This window comes from Protopterus annectens, chromosome 4.part0 (genome assembly GCF_019279795.1).
Source record: "Protopterus annectens isolate FY-2018-M chromosome 4.part0, PAN1.0, whole genome shotgun sequence".
Taxonomy (NCBI): domain Eukaryota; kingdom Metazoa; phylum Chordata; order Ceratodontiformes; family Protopteridae; genus Protopterus; species Protopterus annectens.
In genome coordinates, this window is record NC_056733.1 from 1,771,757,044 (window position 1) to 1,771,775,570 (window position 18,527).

An 18,527-nucleotide genomic window follows, 5' to 3' on the forward strand; every position below is an offset into this window, starting at 1 on the left:
CCATATGTTATGACTGCAGTTGCATTCTTGAAGGACATCTCCTGTTGCAGGCAGGGAATAAGAAGAATGAGAAGTTATGTACCTACCATAACGTTCCATGTTAGTTGTCTTCCCTCGCCTTCTTTCTTGCTTGATGGGTTCGGAGCCGATCCTCGGCTCCGACTCGGCACTTTGCTAAGCTCGAGAGTCACTTTTACCAGCTCGAGGCAGCCCCATATCCCATGATGCAAGGCAGTAAGTACCCAGATCTCGTTTGTTACCTATAGGCAATAACACCAAGCACAAAAAACTTCCCAGAAGGAAAGAAAGGCAAAAGCCTGAAGGATGGGCTATAAGGTAGACCAGAACTAGCTGGTCTTAAGAGGCATTCTTCCATAAAGGGAGAAAAAGGTCTGTCTAGGCCAGGGGGCAGGAGGGAGGGACGCAAGAAAGAAGGCGAGAGAAGACAACTAACATGGAACGTTATGGTAGGTACATAACTTCTCAATGTTAAGTTGTCAATCTCGCCTTCATTCTTGCTTGATGGGACCGCGTCCCTAGCACCTGTATCCTGGGTGGCTCAATGGAACAGACTCTTGAGAACTGTAGAGCCAAAACTGGCTCTATCCCTGGAGGCCAAATCCAATTTGTAATGAGAAACAAAGGTATGAGGAGTGGCCCAAGTGGCTGCTGCACAAATAGTGTCTAATGGAAGTCTAGCCTGAAAAGCTGTGGAAGTGGCTAAGCTTCTGGTTGAATGCGCTTTAGGTTTTGAGCACAGCTGTTTTCCCCTGAGCTGATAGATTTCAGAGATGATGGAAGAAAGCCATCTAGATAAGGTCACTTTGGAGACAGGAAGGCCTTTCTTGTTATCAGCATAAGAAAGAAAGAGCTGATCGGATTTCCTGAATTGTTTTGTTCTGTCCAAATAGTATCTGAGTTGGCGGTGAACATCAAGATAATGTAATTTTTGTTCCGATCTGTTTGAGTAATTAGGGAAAAATACAGGGAGGTCAATAGATTGATTCAAATTATTTTTCGATGCCACCTTAGGCAAAAAGGTAGGATTAGTTCTCAAGGATACCCTGTCTTTGTGGAAGACCAAATAAGGGGGACGAACAGAGAGAGCATGAAGTTCTGACACTCTCCTTGCCGAGGTAATAGCAACAAGGAAGAGTGTTTTCCATGAAAGAAATTTCAGGGAACATGAAACAGCTGGCTCGAAGGGAGGAAGAATTAAGGATGTCAGCACTAGATTTAGGTCCCATTGAGGAGGAGGACTCCTGACTGGAGGTTTCAGGAGAAAAAAATCCTTTTAGAAAAGCTCTACAAAGCCTGTGGGACATAATGTTGTGATCTGCAAACCCGACATGAAAGTTCGAGATAGCAGCCAACTGAACTTTGACCGTGGAAGATGAAGAGCCCGAGTGAAAGATTTCCACTAAGAAATCCAAAACTGCTTGAACAGGGGCAGTAAAAGGATCTATATTTTTAGCTTTTCCCCAACAAGAGAAGCGTTTCCACTTGCTGGTATAAATCCTTCTAGTAGAGGATTTAAGGGAAGCCACTATGATATCTCTAACAGGATTAGAGATCATAGGAAGCCTGGCTAAGGAAGGAAGTGGAGCAACCACGCTGTGAGGTTGAGAGAAGGAACAGACCGATGCAGCTGACCCGATTGGTGAATCAGAAGGTCTGGCACTGGGTCCAGATGCCACGGCTGCACCAAAAGGTAACGATGGAGGAACAGAAACCAAATTTGTCGAGGCCAACAGGGAGCAATGAGAATCATTTTGGCTCTCAAAACGGTGGCTTTCTGGAGTACTTGTGGAATCAACGGGAAAGGAGGAAAGGCATAAAGAAGTCCCTGGGGCCAATCCTGGGTTAGAGCATCTCTGGGGGGATGTCCTGGCAGTGGGGAGAGAGAAAAGAAGTCTGGGCATTTGCTGTTTTGGGGAGTAGCAAAAAGATCGCAACATGGGTGGCCCCATTCTAGAAAAATCTCCTCCACTATAGATTGTTTGAGAGACCACTCGTGAGGCATGAGAATAGCTCTGCTCAATCTGTCCGCTAGAATGTTGGTTTTCCCAGGGATATGCGTTGCTACCAGAAACCGATGAGAGGAGATCGCCCATTGCCAAAGTCCGAGAGCTTCTCGACACAAGGTGCAGGACTTGGTTCCTCTCTGTTTGTTGATATACCATACTACAGACATGCTGTCTGTGTGAACTGCAATTGTTCCCAAGGGAAGAAAGTCGTTGAGGGCTTGCAATGTTAAAAGCACTGCTCTCATCTCTAGGACATTTATGTGCAGGTGGTATTCGAACAGTTGCCACGTCCCATGAACCATCCTGCCCTGATAATGACCCCCCCACCCGATCAGTGACTGTGGCTACTGGGGCCGGGGATACAAAGGGTCTGCCTTGATGAATCTGGGGAGAAGAAATCCACCATGATAGATGATTCTTGCAAATTTGCGTCACCAGGATTTGGTGACGCATGGGAAGTTGTTGGTAAGACCACTGGGTGAACAACATCCATTGAAGAAGGCGCATGTAGAAGCGGGCCAGGGGAAGAAGGGTAATAGCTGCAGCCATGAGGCCCAGCACCTTCAGAACCATTCTGGCTTGTACCTTTTGTTGGCAAGGATGATCCTCACGTGACTTTGGATATCTGAGATTCTTTGGTCTGTGAGGGTTGCTGACATACAAACAGTGTTTAAGTTTGCGCCTATGAAAGTAATAGACTGGCAGGGCAATAAAGAGGATTTTTCGTAGTTGATCAAAATTCATAATTGAGTGCAGAGATTTAGGGTGTAATCCCTGCCTTGAAGTTGATGCCTGGTGGTGGCTGAAAGGAGCCAGTCGTCGAGATACGGAAACACCTGGAATCCTTGACGTCTCAGGTGAGCCGTGACCACTGCCATACATTTGGTGAACACTCTGGGGGCTGTAGTGAGACCAAAGGGCAGGGCTCTGAATTGAAAATGACTGGACCCCAGCCGAAAGCGGAGAAACCTTCTGGAGCGTCTGCGAATTTTTATGTGATAGTACGCGTCCTGAAGATCTATTGAGCACATCCAGTTGTCCTTTTCTAGGAAGGGCAAAATTGATTGAAATGTGACCATTCGAAATCTTGTCTTTCTCACAGACTTGTTGAGTCTGCTGAGATCCAATACTGGTCTCCAGTCTCCCGTCTTTTTGGGGACCAAAAAGAATCTTGAGTAGATTTCGGGCTCTGAATGGTCTGTTGTAACTGGCTGAATGGCTCTTTTTTGTAGAAGCTTTGATACTTCTAATTCTGCAATTTCCCTTAGACCGGGTGGCACATCTGGAAGGGAATTTTTGTGAGTGAAAGGACTTTGCTCGAAAGGAATCTTGTAACCCTCGGATATGATTGACTGTACCCATCTGTCGAGAGAGGGAACGCCAGGCTTCTGGGTACAGCGACAGTGTTCCCCCGACTGCCTCCAAGGAAGGACAGTTGGGCAACACCTCAGGGATGCTGGAAGGGCTTGTCAGAGAGAGGCTCTCTGCTGCCCTGGTTTTGTGGACTCCCTCTGCCTCTAGAGCGGCGTCTGTTATTATTACCCCCTCTGCCTCTAGGGGTAAACTGACCACGTGTATCCGGTGTGACTCCTTGGGATTTACAGAACCACATTTTTCCGCCCTTCTGACCTTTGGGGTAAGATCTAGATGGGGTAGAAAAACGGACCCCTACGGCAGAAAGAGTCTTGCCATCCTGCTCACACCTGGTCAATGTATCCTTCACTTGAGGGCCAAACAATGCTGACCCATCAAAGGGAGAGTTTGTGAAGGACGCCTTAAAGGGATCTGCAAAATTACAGAGTCGCATCCAGGATTGACGTCTAAGAGCCACTCCTGTACCTGCGGCTCTACTCGCTCCATCTGCTGCATACGAGATCAGCCGTATGGCGGAGTTTGCTATAGAATTAAGGATTCCGAGCTGAGAAGCAATTTTGTCCTGAACCCCTGGAGCTGTAGGATCCTGTACTACTTCACCTAGTTCTTTTAGGATGTCCCTTTGGAGTCTGGTGAAGTGACATAAATAATTCAGCGACCGCATGGCAAAGGTCGCTGAGGAAAAAATCCGCTTACCATACCTGTCCATGGTCCTAGAATCCTTGTTAGGATGATGGACTGGTACAGAAGGATCTGCAAGTTACTTCTTAGTGGCGGCCGCCACCACCATGGCATCAACAGGGACACCTTTTGTAAGGAATTGTTTTTCAGAAGGGGCTGTAATAAATTTAGACGGCCTCTTAGGAACTGGCTCTACAGAATCAGGAGCAGCCCAAGCCTTCCGAGCAATAACCTCCATCAGGGGGTCGAAAGGAGGAGACACCCAGGAGGTGGAGGGTCGAGATCCAAATGCCTCTAGGTATACCGACTCATCCTCGGAGGGATTGATGGAGGGCCAGTTTCCCCTCTGTTTTAGGGAGTCCTAGGATGTCTGAAAAGGAGACATCCTCAGAGGGGGATCTTAGGGACCCCTCCGACTCATCTAAGTCGGTATCTGAGGTGGTAGACTCAGGGGAGTCCAGGTGCTTCCTCTTACAAGTCCTCTTGCGAGGAGGATCTCCTGACGGGTCAGGAGAATCCTCGGAAGAGGGGGTTCTTCCCAATGGGGAAACCTGAGGCGGTGGATCTCTAGGTCCGGGAGCAAGAGAGTGGGAAGAGATATCGACAGGCACAGTAGAGGGAGGAGCTAAGGGAATAGACTGCTGACTGAGCCCAGTGGACAGCACACTCTTCATCACCTCAAAGGCTCCCCTCACTGGAAGATCCGAGAGAACCCGTTCCGAAGAAACGGGGACTCCCGGGCCCACCTAGAGGGAAGGCTCCGAGGCAGATGTCGGAGCCGAACTCACCAAGGCCGAGGCTCCAAGGGGAAGAGCGGGGTCGGACAAGGGTCCGATGCCACTCACCCCCTCGGAGGAGACGAGGGAAGCCCGGCCACCGAATCCCTCCAAGGAAGGTCTCGAGGAGGAGATAAGAGTAGATGCTGAAGGTGCAGAAGGGGGGAGGATCTGTCCTTCAGCCATAGCCGTAACTATTCCCGTAGACTCCAGCTCCAAACTCTGAGGCAGAGTCGAAGGAGGAACTTGAAGAGGGTGTGGACTAATAGTCGTCTGTTGAGACGGACTATGCAGCATTTGGGCCAGTGCCTGTGATTTTAACAATCTACTTACCACCCTCTCTAAATCATGGTCTGATAACCTGGACGACCTCGATGATCGGCTCCGATGGCTCCGCTCCGAAAGGAGAGGTGAGGCCGGAGCAGACAGTATCGGTTCCAAGGAAGGGGACCTGGACCTCTTCCTCGAAGGGACCATCGGAGCCGAAGAAACTACAGATCCAGACGGAGCCGATAACTTTTCGGCTCCGAATGAAAGTTTCGATGCATCGGCTCCAGCCGGAGCCGATACAGACATAACAGTAATGGTGTCGGAGCCGGTCGGCGCCGACACCGAAGCCTGAGCCACATGGTGGTCGGAGCCAGTCGGAGCAGACACCAAGGTGACCATTGCAGTATCAGCACCGATAGCCATCGGTGCCGAAGATTTTGGCAAGATAGGATCGGCTCCAGCCGGAGCCGATTTCGACTCCAAAGGAGTCGGAGCCGAGGCCGCAGGCTTAGAAGCAGAAGCCTGGGCCTTGGTAGACTTAGAAGTCTTGCTCGTAGCCGATTTGGCTGGAGAGCCCTCCGGTTTAAGGAGACCCCTTAAAATCAACTTATTTCTCCTCTCCTGCAGGACTCTCTGGCTAAAGGAGTGGCAAATTGCACAGGAGTCCTGCAGGTGGAGAGGTCCCAGGCAGTATAAGCAAGAAGTGTGACCGTCTGTCAGTGACATCTTCTGACAGCACGAGTCACACTTCTTGAAGCCTGAGACCCTTTGCTCTTTGGACATGGTTGTACACAAAACAGTACACACACACACAGTCCCAATCAGACAACTAAAGGTTAAAGAATAAACAATAATTAACCCCTCACACACACACACACCCTAACGGGGGGGGGGATGGGAGGGAATAAAGGCCTGACTAAAAAGAAGGGGAAGGAAATATAAAGTTAGTCAGAAAAGGGCTTACAATTAAGTAAAAAGGAAAGTATTCTGTAGAAAAGTGGTTATTATTAAATTTTGGGGCAACTAGAAGTTTAAATCTAAACACTTACCAGGAGCTGGCAAAAGGAGGACCTCATCAGCGAAGCGGCAAACGAGATCTGGGTACTTACCGCCTTGCATCATGGGATATGGGGCTGCCTCGAGCTGGTAAAAGTGACTCTCGAGCTTAGCAAAGTGCCGAGTCGGAGCCGAGGATCGGCTCCGAACCCATCAAGCAAGAATGAAGGCGAGATTGACAACTTAACATTCATTGTTTCCAGACTGTGTGAATGTTGAGTCCATACACTTTTTAGATACCACTGAAGTTTCCTCATATGCAGTCTTGCACATGGAATTAGTAGGATGCCATGAAGCTCAGAGCCTGCAGAATTTGTCTTGCAGAAGACTGGGTTTTTGTTGCCATCAGTTTGAAGTAAGTAGTCAGTTGCCTTTGTCTGGCGTGAGGTAAGCCATCTGGGCAGTTGTATTCAAGCTTGCACCCAGGAATGTTATCTTTTGAGAGGGTACCCGTTGTGATTTCTTTTCGTTTATTGTGTACCCTAGGCATGTTAGAAGCCTTTTCACAAACGCCAGGTGTCATAGAAAAGTGTCCTTGTTCTCTGCTTGAATGAGACAGTCATCCAAGGAAGGATATATTTGTATACTTTTTTGTCGTCAAAATGCAATTACTGGTGCCAGGTACTGTGTAAAGACCCTGGGCGCAGTAGATAAGCCAAAGGGCAGTTCAGAGAATTGGTAATGTATTAAGCCAGCCTTGAATCTGAAGTATCTTCTGCACAGCTGTCTTATTGGGACATGCAGGTACGCCTCTTTTAGGTCTAAAGTCACCAGCCAAGCATTCTTGCCCAGCATGGGCAGAAGCTGCTGCAAAGTGAGCATTTTGAATTTTAGAATGTCCAGGTATGTGTTCAAAATCAATAAATCCAGTATTGGCCACCAGGCCTTGTCCTTTCTGGGTACCAAGAACAGTGTTGAGTAAAAACCTTGTCCTTTTTCCTGTTCTGGTACTGTTTGAATGGCCCCCATACCCATGAGGGACGTAACCTGTTTCTGTGCCTCTGCCCACTGATTTTTTGGCAGATCTGGCCAACCACTTGTCATTGGCAGAGTGTGGAAATGGAATCTGTATCCCTGTGATACGATGTTTAGTACCCACTTGTCCTGGGTTATTAACTGACAATTTTGAGCAAAAAGTGCTAATTTTCCCCATATAGGTGCTGCCGCAAGATAAGTGCTTGGTGTAGGCAGAGGGAAGTCATTGGGATTGCTTTCTGTAGGTTTGCACTTTATTTCCGCCAGATTTGGAGGTGGATGCGCCCCATTGCTTTGACCTGTAAGAGTCTTGTGCCTGGTATCTGGAACCCTTAGGGCATCTGGATTTGCCCCTTTGAGCTCTGACACAGGAAAGGACCAATTTTTTGTAGGCCAGTTTCTACTGAATCTGGGTGGCTGCACTTGTAAGAAGTCGTTAACAGTTTGCATAGACTTAGCTTTGTCTTCCATTTTCTTTAAAACCTCTTCTGCCTTAATACCAAACAGAGAATCATGCTGTAAAGGTGCATCTAGCAATTTAGCTTTAACATGGTCAGGCAAATTTTGTTCCTTTAACCAGGCATGCCTCCTAATCACAGATCCAGTAACTGAAGCCCTGCAGGAGGCCTCTAAAGAATCAAAACCACATTGCAAAGTATGCTTTCCAACTTGTTCAGCTGCATGCTATAATTCCTGCAATTCTTTATTTTCTGCACATTCTGAAATCAACGGCATTTTCTGTTTCAGCAATCCTGTAACATGTTGTCAGTACTTAAGCATATGAAATTGACAGTTTAAAGCCAATTGCCAAGGTTGCAGATGTATAAACCTTTTTTCCCCATCTGTCCAGTGCCCTTGAATCCCTGTCAGAGGGGGTAGGGTTTTTTGCTGTTGAGGCCTTAACTCCTTTTGGACCCTGTGAAATAGTTTCAGGATCAGCAGCAGTGTTTCTAAATAAAAATTTATGAGAGTCAGGGACCCTGTAATATCCGTCAGGCTTACTGGGAGCCGGAGGTAAGGAGTCAGGGGTCAAGCTAGACTCCAAAAACACATCATCCACAATGTCTAAAACAGGGGGAATGGCTAAAGGCTTGTGCTGAGGGAGGAGGAAATCCCTGAGCTTCTTTTTTGATTCTGAGAAGTCTTGAAATGCTCCCTCAAAGTATGCAAGGTTTCTCCAAATGAATAATCCCTCAGGAGGAGATGCAGATGGAAAAGACTCCTCAGCATCAGAATCCTCATAGAGAGGTATAGATAATTCTTGATCAGAAGAGGAATCAGAAGAAATAGAAACCAGATCTGAAGATTCATAATCAGTGTCTTGCTTAGGCCTCTTATCTGGAGGGGGATGGGTACCATTTTGATAATCTATTTTTTAGGCATGGAGGCCTGTGCACGTGGCTCATGCATCAGTTTTTTAGTTTTAGAAGTTGCTTTTGTCTTTGGTTTTCCAGCTGTCGTCGGTTTGATGTACAAATGTTGAGGTCTGAATACACCCTCAGAAACCGGTGCCTGCTCAGCAGCTCTGGACCCATCCGAGGGAGATACATCCGTCGGTCCAATACCTTGAGTATCTTGCGGCATGCTGGACTTCAAATGGGTGTCGGTAGAGGCCTGCGACTCGAAGGTAGCGGGTATCAGGGGCTGCGAAGGCGCCTCACTGAGTACTGGTGAACTGGCGACTGGCTTACAAGAAGCTTTGTCGTCGGTTTTGGATCTCGACTGCCCTTCTCTGTCCTTTTCTTTGCATTTTTTATGTACTCCGGTAGTTGGATTGCTATCAGATGACATTTCTGGGTAGTTAAATCGGTTTCCAAAATACTTTGGTGCAAAAATATACTGACGCTTACTAGTGCATTGGTTAAATCTAGCACAAAACCGACAGCCAGGCACGTTGTGATCAGGGCCTAGGCAAGGAATACAGTATAAATGGAAATCCTTATGAGGTATTTGCTTCCCACAAGTAATACAATTAACTTTTTCTGATATCTGTAAAAAGCAAGAAAAAAGTTTTCCCAACGGGGTACTTCGCTTTAGTGAAGACTTTGTTTCTGAAACTCAAACTCGAATATTTCAATAGTCGGCCGACAGGCACTTGCGAAATGCTTCTGCTTCGGGCATCGAGCAGCAAGAAAGACTAAAGAAAATGGCGTCGGCTGCATGTTTTATACCCCTGACGACCTGACGTCATGGAATAGAAGACAGCAACCGATGCAGGACCCAAGACTTTGGAATTCAGGCCGACTGAGGGCAACCTGCCAGCAGATTACCCCAAATGTAATGACTGCAACAGTGAAACACAAAGAACATCAGAGTGGAGGTCTTTGTAAGGAATCTACCTTTTACAGCCACACATCACTCTTAGCTGGCATGAAGAAATTTTCATTTCCCCACCGGGACACTACCTGAGCAAGCCTTGGTAATGGTAGCAGCAAAACACAATATACAGACTGACATTAGCAAAGTTTTTTCATTCAGACTGGCAGCAAGACAGAGTGAAGATCCCATTCTCATAAGTTTGCTTATGTACCCAATATGCCTGCAGGCTGAGTCCACATCAGACACGTACAGAGCTAAAAACAAAATAAAACAAAAAATAAAATGCTCATCAGGCGAGAATATCTCCAAAGTCGAGGACCATCCAGAACCTAGGAGGTAAAGCAGATGCAGATGGCCTATTTTAAGTCCTTCTTACAGACTGACTTTGGTTTCAAGATCCTTTGACTCCAAAAACAACACTGCACATGAAAGATAAGCACACAACAGACAACTGCCAGGTGTGCCTTCCCCTCCTCTAAGGTTCTCAACCAAGGTCTGCCTTAGGTTCACACTCAAACCCTAACTAGTTAAAGGTTAATTCACAACCCGAGCTGCTTAGGAAAGTAATGAACACCAAATTTACCTGAAGGTAGTTTAAACTGCCTGGACCTGATTTTTGACTGCTTCTTCTCATGGTGATGTTCTGGCGGATGCCTGCAGCTGCAAAAGAGGGCATTCTCGCTGGTCTTCATATGAAAATCTCTCACACGCCACCATTTCTGTCAAACAAGTTTTGCTTGCCTGCTACACTGAGCAGCTAGGCTAAACCTCTTGCACTTGTGTTATCAACCCCATGCTCTTCCCTGACACAGTACCGGCAACATTATTGAAAGTCTCAGGTTGTAATCTGTTAAAGACATTTGCTATGATTCTTAGGCATGTGACTGAAGGACTCTACTGGCGATAATTAAGCTCTATATCTGATCTGTACAGAAAGAGAAAAAAATGGGTAGAGACTGAGAACAAGTGCTCTTATGGACATGGCACGCTGTGTTACAGTGTGCTTAAGCTATGAGAGTTTGACCTTCCTCAGATGAAGGATTTTGCTAAAACAAAATTCATGTTTCTGACTGGTGGAAAAGTATTACCAAAACAAGTACCCAACACAGAGAACTCTTGTAGCTAGATCTGTTGTTCTGTTTACCAAGGTGAAATGCAGACAGACATCTTACTGGTCAAGCAAAGGACAATGCAACATGAAACGATGATTTGTCATGGAGTACACGCACTTATCATATAATACAAATCCAGTTCTAAGGCTCAGAGCTATGCATATAAATCAGTGTCTCACACTGCTTAAAAAAAGTTGCAGCAAAATACAGACAAAACCATTCTTACCTGTACCCTTCCTTTGCATCTTCCACAGCCAGCTGTCTAAATTCTTCATACATTTTTTTGTTGAAATGATCGCGGATGAAAAAAGACCAGAATCGAAAAAGTGTGTTCATCTCTTGAGATTGACCAATGCCTAATCTCTTCCTCTCTGAAGGGACACAATATACAAAATATATACTTGTTAATCACATGCAAATGACAAGGTACTAATGTTTTGAATTTTTGGTAGACCTAAAGCTTGTACATGGACAAAATTTCTTTCACATTTCTTACAATGGTAACAAATGTTGCAGGAACCATAAATACATAAATATTACAAAAATGCATTTATTTGTAAGGGTGATGTGACTATAATGTCTCCTGCACAGAACTACAGAAGTAAAGTCTGTTCTACCATGCACTAAATATCCAATTTGCAAAGGTCCAGGAATATGCAAATGGATGACGATATGTAAGCCTCATCAATGTCAAGGCTGCAGTCGCAGCTGTTGATCTGGGAGAGTATTCACTTAACTCTTTTTATAACAGGACAACGATGCAATTAGTAAACCACTTGGAAAGAGTTTTGTTTCATTACAGGATGACCCAGTTTACCCTTCATGAAAAGAGCAAACAGCTGGACAGTAGCTGGCCAATCCACTTAATAGGTATTGTACCCAGTATGTAATGTGACAAAGGCAAATATCTTTCCCCCTTTATTACATTTCTTTCCAGGAACAGGAAAGTGGAAGCTGAACAGAACGATTGAAGGAGATTCTGACACCAATCTTGACATAAACTAGAATTTATTCTTAAAAGGCGCTCTTTCTTTATGAAAGACAGTAAAACTTGTTACACATTAAGGTGCCTTGAATTCTGAAATCCTTTTAAAGGAAGCGGTAGTCTTCCAAAATAGAAAACTTTATGACACCAGAATCCACTGGTTTAAAATGAGGTAAATTCAGCTTATGCAATACAGAATTTGAATCCCACACTGGAGCCTATGGATGTCTAGGAATATTAATAGTAACCATCTGAAATGTCCGGGCTTGCTACAGTGTGTCCCAGAGACTGAATAGCCGAAGATTGGACAGTCAGAGATGCTATTTCTTGGAATATTCCATTTTCTCTGAAGTTTGGCGATCTCAAGTTGATATACATAAGCTCGTCCCACCCCCCCCCCCCAAAACACACACACAAAAAGCTTTAAAGGAGAACAGCATCCAAAAACTGAAAAAAAAACATGTTTTTCAGCCAATCTTGAACTTTTCTGCATTGTTAATGCCTCTGCATCAAAGTAAAATGGTTATTGTTTTCTAATTTGTTATACCCCACAAAAGGATCTGAAGGAGGCTGCCATGGCTTAGCATTACTTTTACAGTCAATGCCTTCGCATTCCTGATGTCACATTTGAGGGACAGAAAGAAATCCTTATGATGAGGGGATCATTTACTGTAGCTTTCGCTATCATTTTACAACATTGCTGTGACTGCTTACTTTTCACCGTCAGCATCAGTCCACATTTTTAAATTAGCATGTTTCCTTTGACTTTCATCAGTGGCCATCTCTGTTGCAGCATTTTAAGTCATGTTTGAATGACAGGCTTGAAAATATAACCAAGTTAATTGTTCTTTTCAATGTAACAACTGTAGTTCAAGGGACAATATACCAGTGTAGTACCTCGCAGGATGCGCAGTAACAAATCCCTCCCCAAAAATGCCTCCAGCCGTGGGGAGGCAGCGTCCGCATGAATATTCACACACCTCCAGCCATGTGGAGGCAATATCAGTATGAATATTCAGTCATTCGAGCACCAGTGTAGCAATGCAATATAATATAATAAATAGCCACAAATAAATTAGATTGAGCCAGAAATTAACTACATTGAACCAACCCACAAGTAAAAGGTATTGAGCATTTGACATGACAGATAAAGTCGAAACTATGTTTACTTAGTGACAAGCAGCATTTCAGTTTATACAGACAATCAGCATCTCAAGAAGTAAAAAGAGCATTTCAGTAAAATAAAGCATTTCATGCAGTGGTACACCATCAACATCATTTTCACCATAATGTTCAACATCATGTGCACCTTAATGTTAACCGCTATTATTCTGGCCACCCAGTTCCTGCTCATGTGAATCCTGGTACCCTTTAGTATGTCCAAGCAGGCACAGGAACAAATCTTCATCCTGTTTGCTGTATTTTTCATGTCACACAAACTCATCTAAGTGGCTGTCCACAATGTACCTCAGAGTCCCATTCATCCATCTCAATTGTTTCTTGGATCAAGACCACATACCCTCAAAAGAGTTTGTATATGCGCCAATCCACGGTTCTGCAAAATTCTTACTGTGGTGTACCATTCTGTGGATGTAATTCGTCCTGGACAGTTCAGAAATGCCCCTGTATGCAGCCCATTCGTCATGTCCGCGGTAACACATGCTGTTTGATAACTGGGAGTAAAGTGGCTGCATCCCTTTTCTCAACGATGGTCAGGTACCCACTTTTCAGACTGCGGTCGTACATACCAAATACCCACTGGTCCATTTTGGCCAAGGCTCAACCGTGGTTATACTTTGCTTTCACAAGCAGACATTCACTGATCTGAACTTCCTGACTTGGCCCACCCAGCAGCATAGGGCCCTGCAGAAGTTTCCAGCTACAGACATCCCGTAGAAACGGATGCCAGTCAACCAGGGAGGTGCTTGACACTGCCAAGAGCTCTGCAAGCCTGCAGATGGGTAGCTTTCTTGACCACCAGTACAGGACTTTGATAAGGGTATCCAGAGGCAGCCTGCTCGTATGGAAAAATGTGCCAGAAAGCATTCCCGTCTTGCTCCTACACTTTCTAGCAGTGCATCTCCAAGCGAATGAAGCCCAATGCCGAATCAGAGATGCCCAAGATCCACACAGGTGACAGCGTCTCTCTGTGCACAATGCCAACCGACTGAAGAAAGCTAATGATAGATGACAGAGAAGTTATGCAGGCCAAGTAGCTGTCATCCATTCTGTTCATTTTCGCTGAAGATAAGACGCTCCTGTAGGTTAAGCAAAAATACCCAAGAGGTACAGGCTTGGAAGTGGCATCCATCCTTTATACAGGGAATGCAGGAGAAAAGGTGTGAATATTAACATGGCAAAGTTATGCAGAAGAAATAAAGGAATCCATTGTGCTGGCCGGCAGTTGAAAAGGTGCTAATAATCTGTAAAACCAGCACTTAGTTTTTTGTGGCACTGAGGGGTGCCATTAAACAGGCATTACTATTCTTAAATAATGGTTTTGTGTGTGATTATTACCGCTTTATTACGTTAAAAGAAGATAACCGCTCATGCTACTAGGGAATTAAGAATAGTATTGCGTGTGATTATTACATTTTATTACGTTAAACCGTTACACCGTAAAGAGAATTAGCAGGATGAGCATTTTTATTTCAGTGACATGGGGAATTGTGAGTAAACGCGCATCCTGTACAACGGAGGATTTCTAATCACTGGTAAAGTATCCATGATGTGACATGGAAATTAGCATGCCTGCCGTTCTTCCTCGATATCTCCTGCCAATCAGGAAGGGCATGCCCATAGCTGCGCAGAACTAACTGCGAGATGCTACACTGGTAGATTTCATTTAATGTTCAAGTGTGAGAAATGTGAACCATGTGATTTATAGGCATTTCTTGGGCTAAGGTAGTTTGTGTTTCATGCACAGTTTTAAATATTGTAGATAGAATTAAAGACTTTGATGTTAATCTTTCCCCAACTCCAAAAGAAACATGCATTTTTACAGAAATTACAGTGTAGAAAAAATGCAAAATCAAACACTGACAAAGAAAGAAAAGTAAGATGAACATATTTGTTTTCTTTCTTTGTGGCACTGAGTTTTATTAAAGGGAAGAGACATTTGCATCTGAAAACTAAACTTAAAAGCCCTGCCTTTGTTCAGACTCCAGGTTACACTATTTACCTGAGGTGTGATGATGGAGGCAATCTGTAACTGATAAGGTAGATTTAAATCCCATAGTTTTCTTAATGGCTAGGTTATTGGGATAACTGACCTAACTTAATTACTGTGCCACTCTAAGTAGCTGTTGTGATGTAACAGGAGACAAATGCAAGATAGAAAGGCAAACAAAATTATTAAATGATATTTTTTTGTACGTGAAGTGTTTGGTGGTGTATTACAGGGAAGGAAAATTTTTGGAAAGAAGAATGGGTGACTTAACAATTAGCACTGCTGCCTCACAGTAAGTGGTCCCCCGGTTCGATTCTAAGCTGGGGTGCCTTCTGTGCGGAGTCTGTACGTCCTCCCTGCATTTGTGTGGGTTTCTTTTGGGTACTCCAGTTTCCTCCCACATTCCAAAGACATGCATGCATCTGAAGTGTTTCTTCTCAGGCCTCCACTGAAAATGGGCTGTCCCAGTCGGACTTTCCCAGTAAACAAATGTTAAATAAATAAAAATATAAAACTTGACTTTTGGGTTGAGAACAGTGATTCTTTTTGAGACTTGCTCTTCTCCTGTGTTTTTGGTCTTTTTTCCAGCTTTGTGGCACTTGGCATTTGGAGTGCCAACATTTCAATAGGCAGCCAATATTAATGCAAAAAAAGTAGTTATGTCTTACCACAACCTTCCATCTGTGTTGTTGATCTTCATTCATTCACTACTGATGGGTTATTGGTTTCATCCTCGGAACCTAGCCGGGCAAATATCAAGCTCGCATCAGCCAAAAACTCTTGAGCCAAGGTCATACCCAGAATGTTCTACTCTCTCTTACCTCAGATCGAGTTTGCAAGTTGATAGACAAAAGTAGAGGCAACCTCTGGTCATAACAGACCTACAATAAAGGAGTATACAAAATTAACCAGGAACCTCCAGAGGGGGACAGAGGGTGGGAAGTAATGAATGAACAAAGATCAACACCACAGATGGAATGTTATGGTAAGAATTTTTTATCTGATGTTATTAATCTTCGTTCATTCCTTACTGAAGGGACAGAGTCCCCAGCTACCTATATCCCTGGGTGACCCTCATGGAAGAACATTCCTGAGCACCATGGAGCCAAAAGAAGCTCTACCTCTGGAGGCCAGGTGAAATTTGTAATGAAGAATAAAGTTATGAGGTTTGGCCCAAGTCGCAGCTGAGCAAATATCATTGAGGGAAGCCTCAGCATGGAAAGCTGCTGAAGTTGCCATAGACCTTGTAGAATGTGCTTTCACTCTGTGAGGCAAAGTGACGTTATTTTTGTTGTAGATAAAGGTAATATAATTTCTCAACCATGAAGCCAGTGTAACTTTTTGAGACAGGATGACCCTGTATAGGTCCAGAAAAGGCCAGAAACAGTTGGTTTGATTTACAGGTCGATTTTGTTCTGTCCAGATGGAATCGTATTTGCCTATGAACATCCAATGAGTGCAGGGAATACTCTCCCTTGTTAGAATAGTTAGGAAAGAACACTGGGAGATCAATAGATTGGTTGACAGACCGCTCTGACTCCACTTTTGGTAAAAAGGAAGAATTAGTTCTCAGTGTTACCCTATCCTTATGGAAAATAAGATGGGGAGGTTTGATGCATAAGGCTTGAAGTTCTGACAAGCGTCTGGCCGATGTAACTGAAATCAGAAACAGTTTTCCGAGAGAGAATTTACATCACATGAAGACGCAGGTTCAAAGGGGGGAGCTGTTAGAGCTTGCCGAACCAATGCCAAATCCCAAGGTTGCACTGGTTCTCTAAAGGGAGGTTTTAAGTGGATAACCCCCTTCAAAGAAAGTTTCACTGAGTCTATGTGACATAAGCGAAGAATCCTGAAAACCAATGTGGAAATTTGAGATGGCAGCTAAATGCACACGAATAGTAGAGGCGGACACCCCAGAGTGAAAAACATGCGATAAGTAATCCAAAACCACCGAATTTGGGGCTAACAAAGGGTCTAATTGTTTATTCTCTGCCCATAGAGAACCTTTTCCATTTATTGAGACAGATTAGTCTGGTGGACGATTTATGAGATGCAATAAGAATACTGCGCACAGAGGGACGAGAGGTTTTTCTACCTGGCAATCACTGGAAGTGGAGAAACCAAGCTGTCAGTTTCAGGGTTGTTAGATTGGGGTGAGTCAGATCCTGCGGATGGGAGATCAACGCTGGGGATGGATTGAGGATCCACAGTTGATCTATCAGGTGAGGCCAGAGGAAGGGGAACGAGACTTGTCGAGGCCAATATCGAGCAATGAGGATCACTTTGCTCTTCAACTGTCATGCTTTCTTCAGAAATTGGGAGATGAGGGGAAGAGGAGGATAAGCATAAAGCAGACCCGAGAGCCAAGCGTGGACTAGAGTGTCTCTCGGTGACTGTCCCCGAGGGGGTATCAGGGCAAAGTATTTGCTGCACTTGTAGTTGGTTGGGGAGGCAAATAGGTCACAGCAAGGCTGGCCCTAGTGGTTGAAGATTCTTGCCACTATCATAGGATTGAGGGACCACTCGTGAGGTTGTAGAATGCACCTGCTCAATTTGTCCGCTATCACTTTGGAGCTCCCAGGAATGTGCACTGCAATTAGAAAGTGGTTGGAAGCCATCTCCCACTGCCATATTCTCAAATCCTCTCAGCATAACAGGTAAGATCTGGTGCCCCCTTGCTTGTTGATGTACCAGATCACTGACGTTGTCTGACTGGATCGCAATAGTCCCTGATGGAAGGATGGAATGAAATGCTTGCAACGCTAGTAGCACCACCCTCAGTTCCAGGACACTGATATGCAAAAAAAAGCCTCTGTCTCCGACCAGGTGCCTTGGACAGTTTCCCTGACATAGCCCCCCCCCCCATTACATCGGGGAGGCGTCCGTGGTTACCGTGGCTTTCGGCTGATGGGGGCTGAAGGGGAAAGACCATTGTTGGGGATTTCGAGACTTCCACCAGAGTAAATCTTGCTTGCATCTCTGAGTTACACTTATCTGAAAAGACAAAGGATGTTGTCGAAGGTACCACGGAGTGAGAAGTAACCACTGAAGGAACCTCATGTGGAATCTGGCTAGAGGAACAATGGTTATAGAGGCTGCCACTGACCCCAAGGATTGGAGTATAGATCGAGCAGGAGATCTGTGGTGACAGAGCAGCGGTTGAACCTGCTGCCTTATTCTTTGAAGCCTGTGGTCCAGAAGAGATGCTGTGAAATTTCTCGTGTCCAACAGTACTCCTATGAATTCCAAAGACTGAACTGGGGTCGTGTTGGACTTCTCCCACTTTATAGTGATTCCCAGGCTTTGTGCTGTGAGGAGAGTGTAGTGGAGGGTTTCTTCCAATACATGCTTGGTGGGGGGTGGTGAGGAGCCAGTAGTCTAGATATGGAAACACCTGGAATCCTTGAAGTCGCAAGTGAGTGATAACCACTGCCATGCATTTGGTGAACACACTGAGGGCTGTACAGAGACCGAAGGGCAGGGCCCAAAATTGGTAGTGACTGGCTCCTATGCAGAAGCGGAGGTATCTTATTGAGCGTTTGTCCATTTTTATGTGGTAATATGCATCTTGAAGATCTACAGAGCACATCCAATAGTCTTCTTCCAGGAGAGGAAGGATAGACTGAACCGTGACCATCCGGAATTTCTCTGTTTTTACAAATTTGTTCAGTGTGCTGAGATCCAGAATTGGTCTCCAGTCTGTCTTTTTTGGCACTAAAAAGAACCTTGAGTAAAAACTGGATCCTATCTGGTCTGGGGGGGGGGGCTGTCTGGATGACTTTT

The 18,527-nt window shown here is 45.0% G+C and overlaps 1 protein-coding gene across 1 annotated transcript in view; it reads right to left on the minus strand.

Moving 5' to 3' along the window:
• LARP1 (La ribonucleoprotein 1, translational regulator) overlaps positions 1-18,527 on the minus strand; it is a 3,464,554-nt gene that overhangs the window by 585,994 nt on the left and 2,860,033 nt on the right. The window contains exon 16 of the mRNA XM_044069481.1: positions 10,817-10,961. Within this exon, the coding sequence (XP_043925416.1) occupies positions 10,817-10,961 (145 nt within the window). The remainder of the gene's footprint in view (positions 1-10,816; positions 10,962-18,527) is intronic.